This window comes from Lepidochelys kempii, chromosome 5 (genome assembly GCF_965140265.1).
Source record: "Lepidochelys kempii isolate rLepKem1 chromosome 5, rLepKem1.hap2, whole genome shotgun sequence".
Taxonomy (NCBI): Eukaryota; Metazoa; Chordata; order Testudines; family Cheloniidae; genus Lepidochelys; species Lepidochelys kempii.
In genome coordinates, this window is record NC_133260.1 from 34,155,123 (window position 1) to 34,171,248 (window position 16,126).

The window sequence follows — 16,126 nt, forward strand, 5'->3', positions numbered from 1 at the left end:
CCTATACAAGGAGCCGCACATTAATTTCTGAAGAACCACATTTGGCTCCGGAGCCACAGGTTGGCCACCCTTGGTTTACATGGTAAAACTGGAGTTTGTAGCCAAAACTTAGCTTGATCTAGCAGGATCCAGGCACTAAATCGGAATATTTGTCATGAAGTTGCTTCCAGATGCATCAGGGTCTGAATTGTTTGTATAAGACAAGCATTCTTTTGTTCTCTGTTTATGACATTTAATTAGGAGAGGAATAGGCCCAAAAATTCCTAGGTGCCAATTTGCAACAATTTGTAGTGCATTTGCACTACACTATGTCAGGGTCTGGGATTTTTTGATACACCAAGAATCCCTGGACGTCTGTATTTTACAATTTAGGGGCTTGGATGTAAAAAATCGGAAGGATCCATTCCAGGTAGCTCCCTGCCTGGTATCCCTCCCCACCCTCTTTGCCTTTGCCTTTGCCATTCCTCCTCCCCCTCCCCACGTCCCGCGCTTGCCGGAAGGTAGCTGATGATTGGCGCCTTCGCGTTTCCTCTCTGGGCGGAGGAGTTTTGACCCTAGGAGGCCGCCGTTTCGCAGGGGTTCCGGCACTGCTATCATGGCGGCGGCGTTGTCAATGTCAGCGGCTCGGAGGCAGCTTGTGAGGGGGAGAGGAGCGCTCGCTGCCTGCCTGCCTGCGGCCAGGTAATGGGGGCCCCGGACACCCCTCCCGGCCCGGAGGGCGGGGTATGACTGGCTTCGGCCGCGGGCCCTGCGGCCCATTGGTGTCAGCGGGGTGGGCAACGGGGCGGCTGTTTTCGGGGGATAACGGGTGCTTGCTCCGTCCCCACCTCCCTCCCCGCCGGAGAGAGCGAGCACCCCCTTGGGGGTTCGTGTAACCGGCGCTCGCAGCCCCTGTACTGGGGAGGGGTTCTCGGGGCCTTTCCCATTCCTCCCTCCCCGGGCCCCTGCAGGGGCTTGTGTCGCCGCAGCCCGGGCTTACCAGGGGCCTGGCCCCCAGCGCTGCTGAAATACAGGCCCAAGGTGCCCAGTTTCTGAGGGCGATGGCCTCTTGCCGAGGTGTGAGGGAGACAGAAAGTGGTGGTGGTCCTTATTCTGCCCCCCTGGTATGATCCCTCTGCCCTCCTGCAGTGCTTTTGCTTTATCGTCACCCTTCTGGTGTTGCAGATCAAATATAGGTTTCAGAGTAGCAGCCGTGTTAGTCTGTATCCGCAAAAAGAAAAGGAGGACTTGTGGCACCGTAGAGACTAACCAATTTATTTGAGCATAAGCTTTTGTGAGCTACAGCTCACTTCATCGGATGCATTCAGTGGAAAATACAGTGGGGAGATTTATATACACAGAGAACATCAAATATAGTGGCTGTTCACCTGGGCCCTTCCTCTGGCCCCCTCAACAAGTTGTTGATTAGTTAATGGTTGCAAAATGTCTTGAAGGCTGAAAGCTTTGTAAGACTTCTGTGTTATTGTTTATTAAGCCAGAGACCTTAGGCTTGGTGATCTAAACCAGTAGTTCCCAACAAGGGTGGTACGTGTATTCCTGGGGGTATGCAGAGGTCTCCCAGGGGGTACTCAACTCATCTAGATCAGTGTTTCTTAACCTGGGAGCTACAAGCAGAACAGTTGCTCAGGACCCCATGCCACAGGGCTACAGGAAGATAAGTTACATGTTTCAGCCCCCGGGTGGTGGGATTTGGGCTTCAGACAAGGCTCACAAGTGAAAAACAGGCTGAAGTATCACACTGAAATGTAAATACAGTATTTATATTCCAGTCAATCTATTTTATAATTATATGGGGGAAAATGAGAAAGTAATCAATTTTTCAGTTATAGTGTGCTGTGACACTTTTGTATTTTTATGTCTGATTTTGTAAGGAAGTAGTTTAAGTGAGGTAAAACTTGGGCTATGGGAGACAAGTCAGACTCCTGAACAAGGCATAGTAGCCTGTAAAGGTTGAGAACCACTGATCTAAACATCAGGCTTGAGATGTATAAACACCGTCAGACCAAAGTTTCTTATCTTGGTGCCCTTTCCCCTTCCTCAGTGGAGAAAATGAGTTCCATGCGGCTCACTGCAAGGGAGGTTTCTCTCCAGAGGTATCTCAAAAACAAAAAGAGCCTCTGTGGAACATCAAGGACCAATGGTCTTTTTTGGATGAGTGTACTTGGTCATATTAACCGTCTCTCTTTCTCCCTCTGTTGTTTTGGTACTCTGGTTGTCCTTTTACTTGGTGTCCTCCTCCTTGAGGTGACAGCAATTCAACACTGTGTAAAATGATTCCTGTATCTGTTGTGAAATTCTTTAGAATCCTAGAATATCAGGGTTGGAAGGGACCTCAGGAGGTCATCTAGTCCAACCCCCTGCTTTAGAATCTGTTAATATGAACTTGACTTTATTAATTCCCATGCACAAAGGTCAAACATCAGTTAAAATAACGTGTAGCAAGAGATTCTAAAATAAAGATAGCACTGAAAAAGCCTTTTGTTTAATACTAAATGCTTGAGGTTTTTATTTAACTATGCAAAATGACCTTTGTTTATACTTAAGAAGAAGAAAGATGGTGGATAGTGCACTGGCTAAGTTCAATTCTCTTCTCTGCCTTTAACTTCCTGTATGTGACCTTTGGCAAGTCACTTGGTCTCTTCAGTCTCCTATCTTCAAAATACACCTCTACCCCAATATAATGCAACACAATATAACACGGATCTGGATATAACGCGGTAAAGGGGGGCGCTCTGGGGGGCACGGCTGCACGCTCCGTGGATCATCAGCTAGTTCGATATAAGATTTTTTGGCTCCCAAGGACAGCATTATATCGGGGTTGAGGTGTAGTACTTCCCTACCTCACAGGGTTGTTTTGCAGACGTGATGCACTCAGTTACTGTGGTAATGGTGGGGGGAGTCATATAAGTAAAAATGGAAAATAGAACCTTTATTCTGTGAGGAGCTCAGGGTTTGCAATACTTTATGGTACACAGTTCATTGCATGACCATGGGTTGCTAAGTGCACACAGAGCCCCATTAACTTTCTGGGGCTCTGCATGAGCACAGCAGTTGACTCACCGGTGTACAATGAATTGGAGGATCAAGGCTTGATTCTGAATGATTTTAAGGTTGAGTTTAAACACCCACAATCAAGGAAATTCTGAGTTCAGCCTGAAACAGCATTCATGTTTTTTATATATATTTAGACCCAGCAGAACACAGGGTATCAGAGTCCCAGAAGATTCAGGACCCCCATAATTCTTCACAAATAAATTGACATTAGAGCATGCAGCTTCAGAGCTATCAAGTTGTGACTATTTTCTGTCCTGAGTTTTTAAAAAACTCTGAAGTTTATTTTATCTTGTTAAATCAAGTGGCAGTTAAGTAGAGTAAGAGGAAAGTGGAATGCATGTGACAAGCTTATTGGAGCAAATTACGTAAAGATTCCTCAGGAGCCCAGAAAAGTGATGCTGGATGCAGGGCCTGCCCTTGACCAAATGACACCCCAGGCGAGGAGTGTCTTCAGCGTCCCCCGCCCATTTGTTAAACTTTTGAATACCTTATATTTTATTTTGTAGCCCATTTCACGACTTTGATGCATAATTTATCCCTGTCATTGAAGACTGACTGGCAATGCCCCACCCCTCATATACCCACAAGGGGATGGCTGATAACATTCTTGGAAGTTTGAGGAAAATGTAGTTCTCAGAAACTCTGGAAGGTTCCACAAGATTCTGCAAAGGTCCAGAACATTCTAGGAGGTTAATGAAAATGAATCTACATACGGAATACCTGAAACATTTTACTTGAAACATTCTATTTTCCCTTTTGTTGCTAACAACAAAAATAGGACCCTGAATTGGCATCCCCCAAGCCTGGCACCCCAGGCGGTTGCCTGCCCCTAAATCCAGCCATAGTTGGAAGAACTTACACTTAAGTGGTGGTAGTTGTGAAAATTTTATTCTGCTGTTTTACCCCGTAATCCTTTTTTACATAAGTGTATGTGTGGGTGTAGTGGTGGAACCTCCTAAAAATAGCATTTCTTAATTGAAATATTTTAGCATTGTGGTCAAATGCCACCCAAACAGTTGAATCAAAAATATCTCAGCTGTAGGAATTTAACAGCAGGTGCATTCTAGTCCTGCAATGAGCTCTGCATGGATGCATCCATGTGCCCACATACAGCAACTTTCAGGATTTTGACACACACCCCACCTGAAGAAGACAATGTGCCAGAAAGATACTGAGTTACGATGAAGTGTCAGTACACCTTCATAATGCGCTTGATTTTAAGGTGTTATATCTCAACTGTTAAACTTTGCTGCTTTTAACAAGATAATAATGATTTGCATAGACCTTCATCTTTTTTGGTGTCTTGTATTGAAATTGTCATAAAATGAAATTTTTTGAGGACTTGGAAGAAAAATCTACAGAGACTACATTTAAACTACATTTTTTCTAATTTTTTTTTATTCTAGTTGAAATGCTTTGGTTTTGCTTCCTCTCTCCGAAGAGATGATAGGAATTTCAGACTTCACGTGATATTTACAGAAGGCGTTTTCTGCCTTGTCGCTGGATGTAACTTTTGTCTATTTAATTAGATATAGGAATAATGTAGCAGGATTTGCCAAAATCTTCAGAACTGGAGGGTGGCAAGAGTTCTCTTAAATCCTGATCATTTAACTAGACCTTTTCACTAAAGTAAATGAGAAGTTTTGTCCTGCATATGGGATTGGCCAGTACAGTACTTGTTTCTTTTCATGAGTCCTAGACATATTCCCCTCGGGCTGCCTGTTGCCTTGGTTCTCTTCTTTATTTATATATATATATATATATATATATATATATATATATATATATATATATATATATATATAATTTGTACCTTTTAGATTATGAATTCTTATCTGATGTTAGTGCAATGTGGCATTCTCCTGCTTTTCTAGTGGCTTTTACTTATATAAGAGCAGCCAATTTAATTTTGTCACCATAAACTTAAAGGAGCCTTAAAGGAACACTTACTTTTTTTTTTTAAAGGTAGTAGATGTTGTCATAAGGTCATGTGGTAACAATTGACTTGCCCGCTATATTTTGGGTCCTCAATTTAACTCTACCATTCAGAGTTGGCCAAGTCTTAGAGAAAGTGTTTGCTATAAGAAATGTTAAATAGGATAGCTTAATATCCTATTCTGGAATAATTAGTTGGTAGAGCATTCAGATACCATGATGCTGGTTCCTCTATAAGGGACACACTTAGGTGGACTCTGGAACCTTGGATTCAGTTCCTAGCAAGGTTGATATCACCCTTCATCTTTCACTGGCAGAAAAATGGTATACCTTGCAGTTTATTGTGTGGGGATCTCTTTTGGATGAGAATTTAAACTGAGATCTTATCTGCTCTGCATGGATTCTGAAGTGTCATAGCACTTTTGGTAAGAATATGGGTATGTCATTGTCCTTGGTTTAAAAAGTGTTCCAGGCCTTATTAGGGCCACTGCCATTTCACTAAAGGGTAGTGTTCTTGTCAAGAGGTCCCTGAATAAGATGCTAGAATTTTAAGTAATGAGGGTATTTGAATGATTGGCTTGATGGTCTTGTAGCAGCACGATGCGTTCTCTTATCCAAGTTCAAAATAAGATTTGATCCATACTGATAGAGGCTTGATGCAGTACAAAAGCAACTGATGTGCCTAGATTATATAAAGAGAATTTCTCTGATAGTTTGAATTGAAGCTGTCTAGAATTAGAGTGAGTACCTTCAAACATCAGGCTCATTTGCAGTGGCCTAAACGAATCTTACAGTCTTGTGTACATGAAGTTTCTGCTGTTTCTCTCAGTTTTTGAGCAGGACAATGTGGGTGTCGTCTGAGTTCGAAAATTATTCTTGGGGTCATTTTCCAGTAATTTGATGAGAAGTTCTCCTCTGGATTCTCCAGATGACCTTGATTGTTACTTATATTATGACTCCAGTTGAAGTGGTTTACCATGCCAAGGCAGTTAAGTACTTTGCAAAACATGTGCCATATTTGAACTTCTCAACTATGTTGACCTAATAATTGAAAGCACAAGGTGGAGGAGGGATGACAAGTATTTGCTTTTTGCTTAAAAGAATTGAATGAGAGCAATATTTCTGACTTGTGTAGGCAGGAAATGCCAGTGCATGGATGCTAAATTCCTGAGTCAGTGGGCACTCATGGCATTTTTTGGTTAGTGGTGAGCCAAACAGGCAAGCAGCAGATGACTTGAGCTAATATGCTGACACAGAGGACATAGGAGTGACTACATTAGAATTGCTTAGATCAATGTTTTGAAGGTTAGTACTCTAACTAGTAATGCAAGTGCAATCCACATTTCTGTTTCTAAAATAAACACACTCTCTCTTTTTTCATGATGTATTTCAGGTCAGAGTGGAAAACTGTTGCCTTCCATGTCAGAAGTAATCGATTTCATGTTCAACATCTAGTAACATGCATCCTACAATGTCAGATTGTCCTTTAACATTTTTCTTTAATTTCTGACAGCTACAGTGTGCTGTGGTGGATAGATGATCTTTCTTGAATGATGTATTACCTGCCAGGCATAATTTTGTTGTAAGGATGTTATGAATATGATTGCTAGTATTGGAGTAGTACATCATAAGTACTTACTCGACTATCAGTATGTGAAAACAGAGATGTATTTATGGAGGTGGTGTGGCAGAAATTCTCCAAACCTGTCATTAAATGCACGCTTTGTGTCCAAGCAAAATAGGAAAACCAGAGTAGTAGTTGAATCTTGTTCTTGAGTTTGTATGTATTGTAGCTATGTAGATATATGTTCACAATAATTAGAAACCAGTCTTGAGAAAATAGAAGAATGACAGAGAAAAGAAGCCCAACAGATCTGTTCATTTCCTATCTTGCTCCTTTGCCAATTGTACAGGGAGAGCATGGTAATGAATATAAAAGGTAAGGTAATCCCTTAAATTTGTTTCCATAAACATACTTATCAGATAATTTCATTGTTTTTGTTTGTTAGTTTAATGGAACACTGAGTGAATAAAGTGGATTGCGTTGAATGAGCTTCAGAGATCTGGAGCTTGGTAGACCATAGAACTGTGAAAATTATCTGGTGGTATACCAGAATATGAGCAGGCTTAACTCTCCCACCCCATTTTTCTCTCTCTCTCCCCATTCTTTTCTCTCTGCATCTAGTCTGTCTCACTTCTTAGTTTATCCAGTTTAGAAGTTGAAGAAAGAATCCATTTACATAACCCTCCGATGTACAAACACTTCCAGAGATGTGGTTTCCAAAATCAGACTAATTAGCAATATGCGTTTCTAGTTATTTTCTAGGCTAGAACAGTTCTTATGCCTAGGATTTTTGAGCAAACTGGACTGACAGATTTAAAAATCTGCTTATCTGCTCATTACTAGTGCTTGTTTGAATATATTTTATGTGGCTGTATGTATACATAAAAACTAACCGTTGGAACTGGTGAAAACAACAGAGTCCTTGTGGCATCTTAGAAACTAACAAATTTATTTGGGCATCAGCTTTCGTGGGCTAAAACCCACTTCATCAGATGCATGGAGTGGAAAAATACAGTAGGCAGGTATAAATATACAGCATTTGCTGAAAAGATGGGAGTTGCCTTAAGAACATAAGAACGGCCCTACTGGGTCAGACCAAAGGTCCATCTAGCCCAGTATCCTGTCTTCCAACAGTGGCTCTTGCCAGGTGCCCCAGAGAGAATGAACAGAACAGGCAATCATCAAGTGATCCATCCCCTGTCACTCATTCCCAGCTTCTGGCAAACAGAGGCTATGGACATTTATTCCTGCCTTACCAAGTGTTGGGTCAGTGCTAACGAGCCAATTCAATCAGGGTGGATATGGCCCATTCCCAACAGTTAACAAGAAGGTGTGAGTATCAACAGATGGAAAATTACTTTTTGTAGTGACCCAGTCACTCCCAGTCTTTATTCAGGCCTAATTGATGGTGTCAAGTTTGCAAATTATTTCCAGTTCTGCAGTTTCTCATTGAAGTCTGTTTTTGAAGTTTTTTTTTGTTGAAGAATGGCCACTTTTAAGTCTATTATTGAGTGTCCAGGGAGATTGAAGTGCTCTCCTACTGGTTTTTGAATATTATGATTCCTGATGTCTGATTTGTGTCCATTTATTCTTTTGCGTAGAAACTGTCCAGTTTGGCCAACATACATGGGAGAGGGGCATTGCTGGCACATGATGGCGTATATCACATTGATAGATGTGCAGGTGAACGAACCCCTGATGGTGTGTATGGCTGATGTGGCTATGTCCTGTGATGGTGTCCCTTGAATAGATATGCAGACAGAGTTGGCAATGGGGTTTGTTGCAGGGTTTGGTTCCTGGGTTAGTCTTTTTGTTGTGTGGTGTGTAGTTGCTGCTGAGTATTTGCTTCAGGTTGGGGGGCTGTCTGTAAGCGAGGACTGGCCTGTCTCCCATGGTCTGTGAGAGTGATGGATCCTCCTTCAGGATAGGTTGTAGATCCTTGGTGATGCATTGGAGAGGTTTTAGTTGAGGGCTGTAGATGATGGCTAGTGGTGGTCTGTTCTGTTCTTTGTTGAGCCTGTCCTGTAGTAGGTGACTTCTGGGTGCCCTTTTGGCTCTGTCAACCTGTTTCTTCACTTCACCAGGTGGGTATTGTAGTTGTAAGAACACTTGATAGAGATCCTGTAGGTGTTTGTCTCTGTCTGAGGGATTGGAGCAAGTGTGGTTGTATCTTAGGGCTTGGCTATAGACAATGGATCGTGTGGTATGGTCTGGATGAAAGCTGGAGCCATGTAGGTAAGTATAGCGGTCAGTAGGTTTCCAGTATAGGGTGGTGTTTATGTGACCATCACTTAGTTGCACTGTAGTGTCTAGGAAGTGGATCTCTTGTGTGGACTGGTCCAGGCCGAGGTTGATTGTGGGGTGGAAATTGTTGAAATCCTGGTGGAATTCCTCAAGGGCCTCCTTCTCATGGGTGCAGATGATGAAGATGTCATCAATGTAGCGCAAGTAGAGTAGGGGCATTAGGGGACGAGAGCTGAGGAAGCGTTGTTCTAAGTCGGCCATTAGAATGTTGGCATACTGTGGGGCCATGCGGGTACCCATAGCAGTGCCGCTGACTTGAAGGTATAAATTGTCCCCAAATCTGAAATAGTTGTGGGTGAGGACAAAGTCACAAAGCTGAGTCACCAGGTCTGCCATGACATTATCAGCAATACTGTTCCTGACAGCTTGTAGTACACCTTTGTGTGGAATGTTGGTGTAGAGGGCTTCTACATCCATAGTGGCTAGGATGGTGTTTTCTGGAAGATCACCGATGGATTGTAGTTTCCTCAGGAAGTTAGTGGTGTCTCGAAGATAGCTCGGAGTGCTGGAAGTGTAGGGCCTGAGAAGAGAGTCCACATAGCCAGACAATCCTGCTGTCAGGGTGCCAATGCCTGAGATGATGGGGCGTCCACGATTCCCAGGTTTATGGATCTTGGGCAGCAGATAGAATACCCTTTGTCAGGGCTCTAGGGGTGTGTCTGTGTAGATTTGTTCCTGTGCTTCTTCAGGGAGTTTCTTGAGCAGATGGTGCCGTTTCTTTTGGTACCCCTCAGTGGAATCAGAGGGTAATGGCCTGTAGAATGTGGTGTCAGGGAGTTGCCTAGCAGCCTCTCTTTCATATTCCAATCTGTTAATGATGACTACAGCACTTCCTTTGTCAGTCTTTTTGATAATGTCAGAGTTGCAGTAATTTGTGTGGGTTTAGGTGCCCAAGTATGAAAATTTTGACCAGACTTGTTAATTGATTTGGCCAAGGTCACAGAGTGAGTCAGTAGCAAAATAACTCACGTTGCCTAGCTCAGAATTCTGTGCTCTCAATTCTGTTAAGACATGCTTCCTTTCAGATATAAAAACTTCTGTGCCAAATATTATTTTTTCATTTGGAAAACAGATTTTTTTTTTCACTCTTGTGTTTAATGAAGCTTTGTTTTGGTTGCTTTCTTGTTTGTACTCCAGTATTACCTGTCATGTTGGCACACCTCTTAAAATAGTGTTAGTTAATTTGTGCTTCTCCAGTTATCTGGAATGACTACAATGTCAAACAAATCACTAAGTACTGAAGTTCTAGAAGTAGTGACATCGTTTTTTCTTAACTGTGACATAGTGGATTTGTAACAATATTTTGACTCTGGAAGGTAATACTCACTCAAAAGGTAACAGAAATCATAAATCATAGGGTAGGACAAATTTTTATTCCAATTTCTCTTTTAAAATATGGATTTTTATTTTTATATATAAAAATAACACATCACAGCAAGAAAAATGTTTGTTTGCTTTCTCCCTAATGGAGTTACCTCAGCACACCCAGAACTAAGCCCTAGGTAGGCTAACTGTGGCTGAGATATGCCTGTGCACATCTTGCAGTTGGATGTTTGATATTGTGGTTGTAAAGTAGATCTTGGGGAACGGAGTCATTGATAGTTTACGCACAGAGAGAATAGTGTTTATACAGTGCCTAGTGCGTAGTGGAGACCTGTACCAGAATACAAATAACTAGTAATAAGCAATTAATTGACATGTCATTCTCTGATAGTTGGCAGATGATCATATTCATTACTCGTGTCCTCTTGATATCTGGTTATTGATGGATTATTTAAATTTCTCCATAATTGGGACTTTGAGGAGATAGCCACAGGTTCTTGAATTCATTTAATATTAGATACAACTATCTTGGTTTTTACAACAATTTTTTTTCTCTTAACTAATAGGTGGAAGAATATTGGAAAGGGGTATTTGGTCATTTACCATTGCTGAGATTTTTCAAATTGGGAATGACTAGCATGTTGCAGGAATTACACATCTGCATCTAATATTAGTGTATGACAATCGCTAAGCTGTTTCAGGTACAACATGTTAGAGAAGAAGTGCCATTAGATTTAGAGTGAGCATTGGGAAGCCTTTTTTAATGCAAATGTAAACATAGGCTTTGGAAATATCTGCTGTGTCAATAATGCAAAAGACACATCCAAGCTTTTATTTTTATTTAAATAAGATTGTTAGAATGCTGTTCTTCAGGAGAAATTCTTTTTAAATTGTTCTTTTGTCAGAGAACATAGCAGGAACAGCAGATAAAGTTAAAAAGAAAAGGAGTACTTGTGGCACCTTAGAGACTAACCAATTTATTTGAGCATGAGCTTTCGTGAGCTACAGCTCACTTCACCGATGAAGTGAGCTGTAGCTCATGAAAGCTCATGCTCAAATAAATTGGTTAGTCTCTAAGGTGCCACAAGTACTCCTTTTCTTTTTGCGAATGCAGACGAACACGGCTGTTACTCTGAAACCAGATAAAGTTAGTAATGCACCCCCAACCCCCCTTTAACTCAGATTTGGTTTACATTATGGGTATATCTGCAGTAGTTATGTGTGTCTGTAGGGGTGTCTGTGACTGACATTCTTTCCGTTTGGCATTGTCTGAGAGGAATAATAAACACTTTATATTTTCATAACATTACATAAACTTTTAATCCTCAACTCTCTTCTGAAGGTCAAGTAGCTATCTTCCTTTGCAGTTGAGAAAATAAAGATACACAATGCCGCACAAGTCAGTGACTGGATTAAAACTGAAGTGCTGGAGCCTGGATGAGAAGCATACTACAGCCTCTGTAAGAGAGATGGGGGGCTCTTGCCACCTCAGATGGAGGGTGGGTGAGGCTCTGGTGCAGGGGGGAGCCATGCAAGGCCCCCATGTACTGGTGTTCTCAGGACTCCAGATTGCTTTATCCAGCTGTGCATGTTTGCATCCTGTATGAGACAGAACTCTGACAGAGACTTTCAGCCCATTGGCTTGGCCCCGCAACTTCCATGTTCTCTCCCATGGCACACATTTGATCCTGATGAGCCAGAAGAGCTATTGTCCTGCTTTTGGGCAGCAAGAATGTGAGAATGCTCTACTTATGTAATTAATTCCCCCTTGTGGTAAAAGCTACATGGAAAGAAGAAGCTGTAGCCATGTTCTGACCCAGGGAATAGGGGGAACAACATGTTGAGCTTATATCTTCAGTAAAATCATAAATTCAGCTGCCAAAACTTAGAATTCTGCTGCCATTTGGCAAAATTCCAAAGACTTTCAGGGGAAGTGGAATCCCAGCGTATGCAGGGCCCTGATGATAGAAGTTAGTGGTGATGGTAGAACACCTTTTATGTCATCTATTTTACTTTCTTGGTAGTAGAAATTTTTCCAAACAGTCTATTTTCTAGTGCTCTTTGTATACTAAATCTTAAATGACTCTTGTATTGGGGCTTCTATCACTTTTTTGGAGGAACTGTTTCATAGACTGATAAATCTGACCAGAAGGAGATCTCACTGTTTTCTGGCTAAATGTCCTGTTCTTAACTCCTTTCCATTACATCTAGTTGCACCTTTTTGTCTCCCTAACTATCCTTGTAGAGGAGAGGACACCAAGTTTTTAGTTGATAGTGGGAAAAATATTGCCTTTTGGGTTACAAAAATTACCTTCAATAGATGTCTTCTGTGGCTTTGGGCATTATAACTCGGTCAACTGTGGAGTCACAGTTTTCCACTGTCAATTTCAACTCCAGACAATATTTACCTCACTATGTAATCAGAAAAGCCAACTTTTTGGGTGGTGCTTGGCTTCAGTGACTGGTAGGAGCTGTTGCCTCCAAAGCAATCATTTTGCAAGTGTAGTTAGCATCAGAATTTTTTAATTTTATGAACTAATGGAAATTCTGGATAATTAAATGTAAAACATTTGAGAAACGAAACAGTGCTTGCTACCTCTGTAGGATGCTTTTTATGGCTCCTCACAGCATAAGACAGAATAGGCTATGGATGAGTATCTACAATTTTTATTTTTATTGGAAATAAAAGCAAACCGACGTGATAACTGTGATTGTGTTAATACCTATGTATTCTCTCATAACTGTCACCTAAATATGTTAAGTAGATATGGGAGTAGGACAAGGGTGGGTTAAAGTGTTCAAAATTTAAATTCTTGGCTGTGTCCTAAGTTATTTGAAAACAGCTATTGTGTTGCCACTGTATACATAATTTGTACTACAGATAAGGCATTTAGTATGGTACTACTCCAATGTTCTAAACTTTTAAATTTTCCCATTTATTTAAGTAAGCTTCAAAACAGTGTTTTACATAGCATAAATTTGTGGAAATATTAAAGAAATGGGTTCTTTCTTGCTTATGCTATTTATGTATGTGGATGAAGGGAAGACTTAATCCTGTTCATGTCTGTTTCGCTTATTTTTTATATTTAGTTTCCTGACGATGTTTTTTTGTGCACTACTGGTTCTTTAGAAACTAAAAAATGAACAGTTTTCATTTAGACTCCAGTTTTTAACATGGGGCCACTATTCCTGGAACAGTGGCAGTAGGGGGGGGAAAATCACCTTTTGCACGTACTGTTAACTTTCCTGTTATTGACTGGGTTGTGGGAATGAAAAACCATGTTTACTGTAATCCTGAGAAGCTTTACATACTTTTATAGGGAAGCTTAAACCTACTCTTAGTATAAATAGACTGAGTGAAGTCTGTGCGATGCCTTTACTCTCTGCACTATTTTATCTAGCAGTCTTAATAGATTTGGTTGAGTCCTGTGATGATTTAAACATTTTCTTTAACAATTTTCTGAATTTACTTTACTTTCATCCTGAGACAAAAATGTGAGGAATTTCAATTTTTTTAAAGTTTTAGTTCAGTTAAGTAAAAGCAAGGCACTGTCACGTTGCTAAATGTTTTGTTTCTATAATGAGGTTCATTGTCTTCTTCTAAGAACTTAAGTCTAACTTCTTTACAAATGTGTATCTTGAGATTGCTCAGAAGTGTCATATATAGTCTTCTGTAACTAAATAAAATAGGTCCTTTGATCAATCTAGCAGGAGACAAGGTCAAAAATGAATTTCACCTTCTTAATGTATATTCAAATTTTAATATTAGAACTAAAGTTTACATCAGATGTACTTGGGGACCTGAGAGGTCTCTTTTTAAACTAAAAATATGTGTAAATTTATCTATTATGTATTTCAAGGTGACATTGTTCCTTGCTGGCCAGTATGGTATATTTATATACCATTTTGTTAACAAGCCACCTCCAGCTGCTGTAATTTATTGCTGCCTGAATCTTCCCTTGACCTGCGACTGATGTAGAGAAAGTAAATTAACTTTTGACTGTGCTAGACAGACTGTAGGCAGCCACAGAATTTGTGTGGGCAAACATTTCTTGCAGCTGTTTATAAGACTGGACTAGTAATATAGAAGTTTATTTTCATACTGAACTTTAATTCACTATTTTAAAAAATGGACTCTAAATTTAGAGTTTACTTTTAAACAAATATTTGAAGGCACATCTTTCATAAAGTTTGTGCTCCTTAATATCTGTATACCTTTCCCAGTTGCCATCTTAATATCAGTCTAACAAAGTAAAAAGCCTCCCACAAAATGCTAATGATAAAATTTGTATTAATGTACATAACAGAATGTAAATAAATATTAGGTTTTAATTGACATTTAAGTAGTCTTTTAATCTTTGATACTTCATGCACAGAAGCTCTTTGGGAGATATTAAAACAACCTAATTGAGAGGCTGTACATGATTATAGTAATAAAATAAGGCATTCTTTTTAAATATTTGAAGGCCTAATGCTAAGAAAAATGAGTGATTTAATTGTTTTTGTAATCTTTTTTTAAAACAATAATGTAGAGCTTTTTCCTACACTAGTCTGACACTTCTGTGATGCATTCAAGGAATCTTTATATGCTCTCTGTAAATTGTTTGAAGTGCAGTTTCACAATAGTAATATTTTGTCTGAATGTAGATGGTGATGGTGTTGAAAATAAGAAGCCACAGGTTATACTCTCAATATTGTTCCCTGTGTTTTGAACTGGAATTTATAGTAAGAGTAAGCTTTGCATCCTGAGCACTAGTTTTGCCTTAGGGGTTTATTCCACTTTGGAAACTAGTCAGCATTAGCAGGTAGTCCTTTAAGGAGCTAATAGCTGCTCAAAAGCCAAGAGCATAGAGAGAGACTACAACAAGGAGAAAGAAAATATAAAGAAAAATCAAATGGGGTGGAGGAAGGGAATAATACAGTAACTAAGAGAACAGGGGACCATAAGAAAATATAGAAGATAAGCAAACTATTTATTTGGGGTTTTTGAAAATGTCTTTCACAGTACTCTAGATTAAGCAGAAAAGCAAATAAGAAATTAGCTGTAAATAGAAACATGAAGTCTGGAGAGGAAAAAGCTGGAGGAAAAATACAGTTTAATTTATCTCAAAATAAACTACGGTAAAATCACCTTATGTGCTAATAACATACAATAATGTATCCCTCATCTGTCTAAAGTATTAGTGTCCCAAGAGAGTAGATATTTACATGATATAATGTTCTCCGATATATATCAGGCTTGCCTTCTAAATTAGTTTTACATAATTATTATTTTCAAATGTGTCCTAGAAAGTTTGATGTATCTAGATATTTGATGTAACACTCTGTAAAACTATAATTGGAGACCCTAGCAGGAGGTAACTTGCATTGTAATTGGTTATTTGTTTCAAGCCAAAGGCAAATGTGCATGATAGAAGTTAATTATTTCACAATATTGCCCACAACAAAAGAGCATTGTGATTAGACTCTTCGTAAAAAACAAAACAAAACAAAAGTAATACTTTTTATATTCTGTGTTGTCTCTAATGGCAGGTTTTAAATCTTATCGATACAGTGTAATGAGGTTAAAGATCAAAAGCAAATATGCTGCACACGCTAATGTTCCACCAGAAGTCCACCTGGAACTGTTGACTACTGTAGTCTGGCCAAATTCTGTTTTAAGGATTCTAATGATATTTCGAACACAACATGACTTTTATTGGATGTTCAGTTAATGTTGATTCCTGGATGTGGGATTGCACCCTTGTGTATGTTTGGATGCAACAATAAATGAAGCATATTAAAGTGTCATGATGGTTGTTCCACACTCGGTACTGTAAAATGCAGGTCAGCAGCAGTTTAACATATTAGAGCTGGAAACAAATCCACAGATGCATAATAAGGCTTAAAAGCAAGTGTGATGAGTAAGCAGCAGGGTGGATCATTATGGTGGAACAGTGACAGAGA

General features: G+C 39.9%; 1 protein-coding gene across 1 annotated transcript in view; it reads left to right on the forward strand.

Moving 5' to 3' along the window:
- The first annotated feature begins 508 nt into the window (after nt 1–508).
- NDUFS4 (NADH:ubiquinone oxidoreductase subunit S4) overlaps nt 509–16,126 on the forward strand; it is a 60,198-nt gene continuing 44,580 nt past the window's right edge. Inside the window, exon 1 of the mRNA XM_073343923.1 lies at nt 509–681. Within this exon, the coding sequence (XP_073200024.1) occupies nt 596–681 (86 nt within the window). The 5' untranslated portion in view covers nt 509–595. The remainder of the gene's footprint in view (nt 682–16,126) is intronic.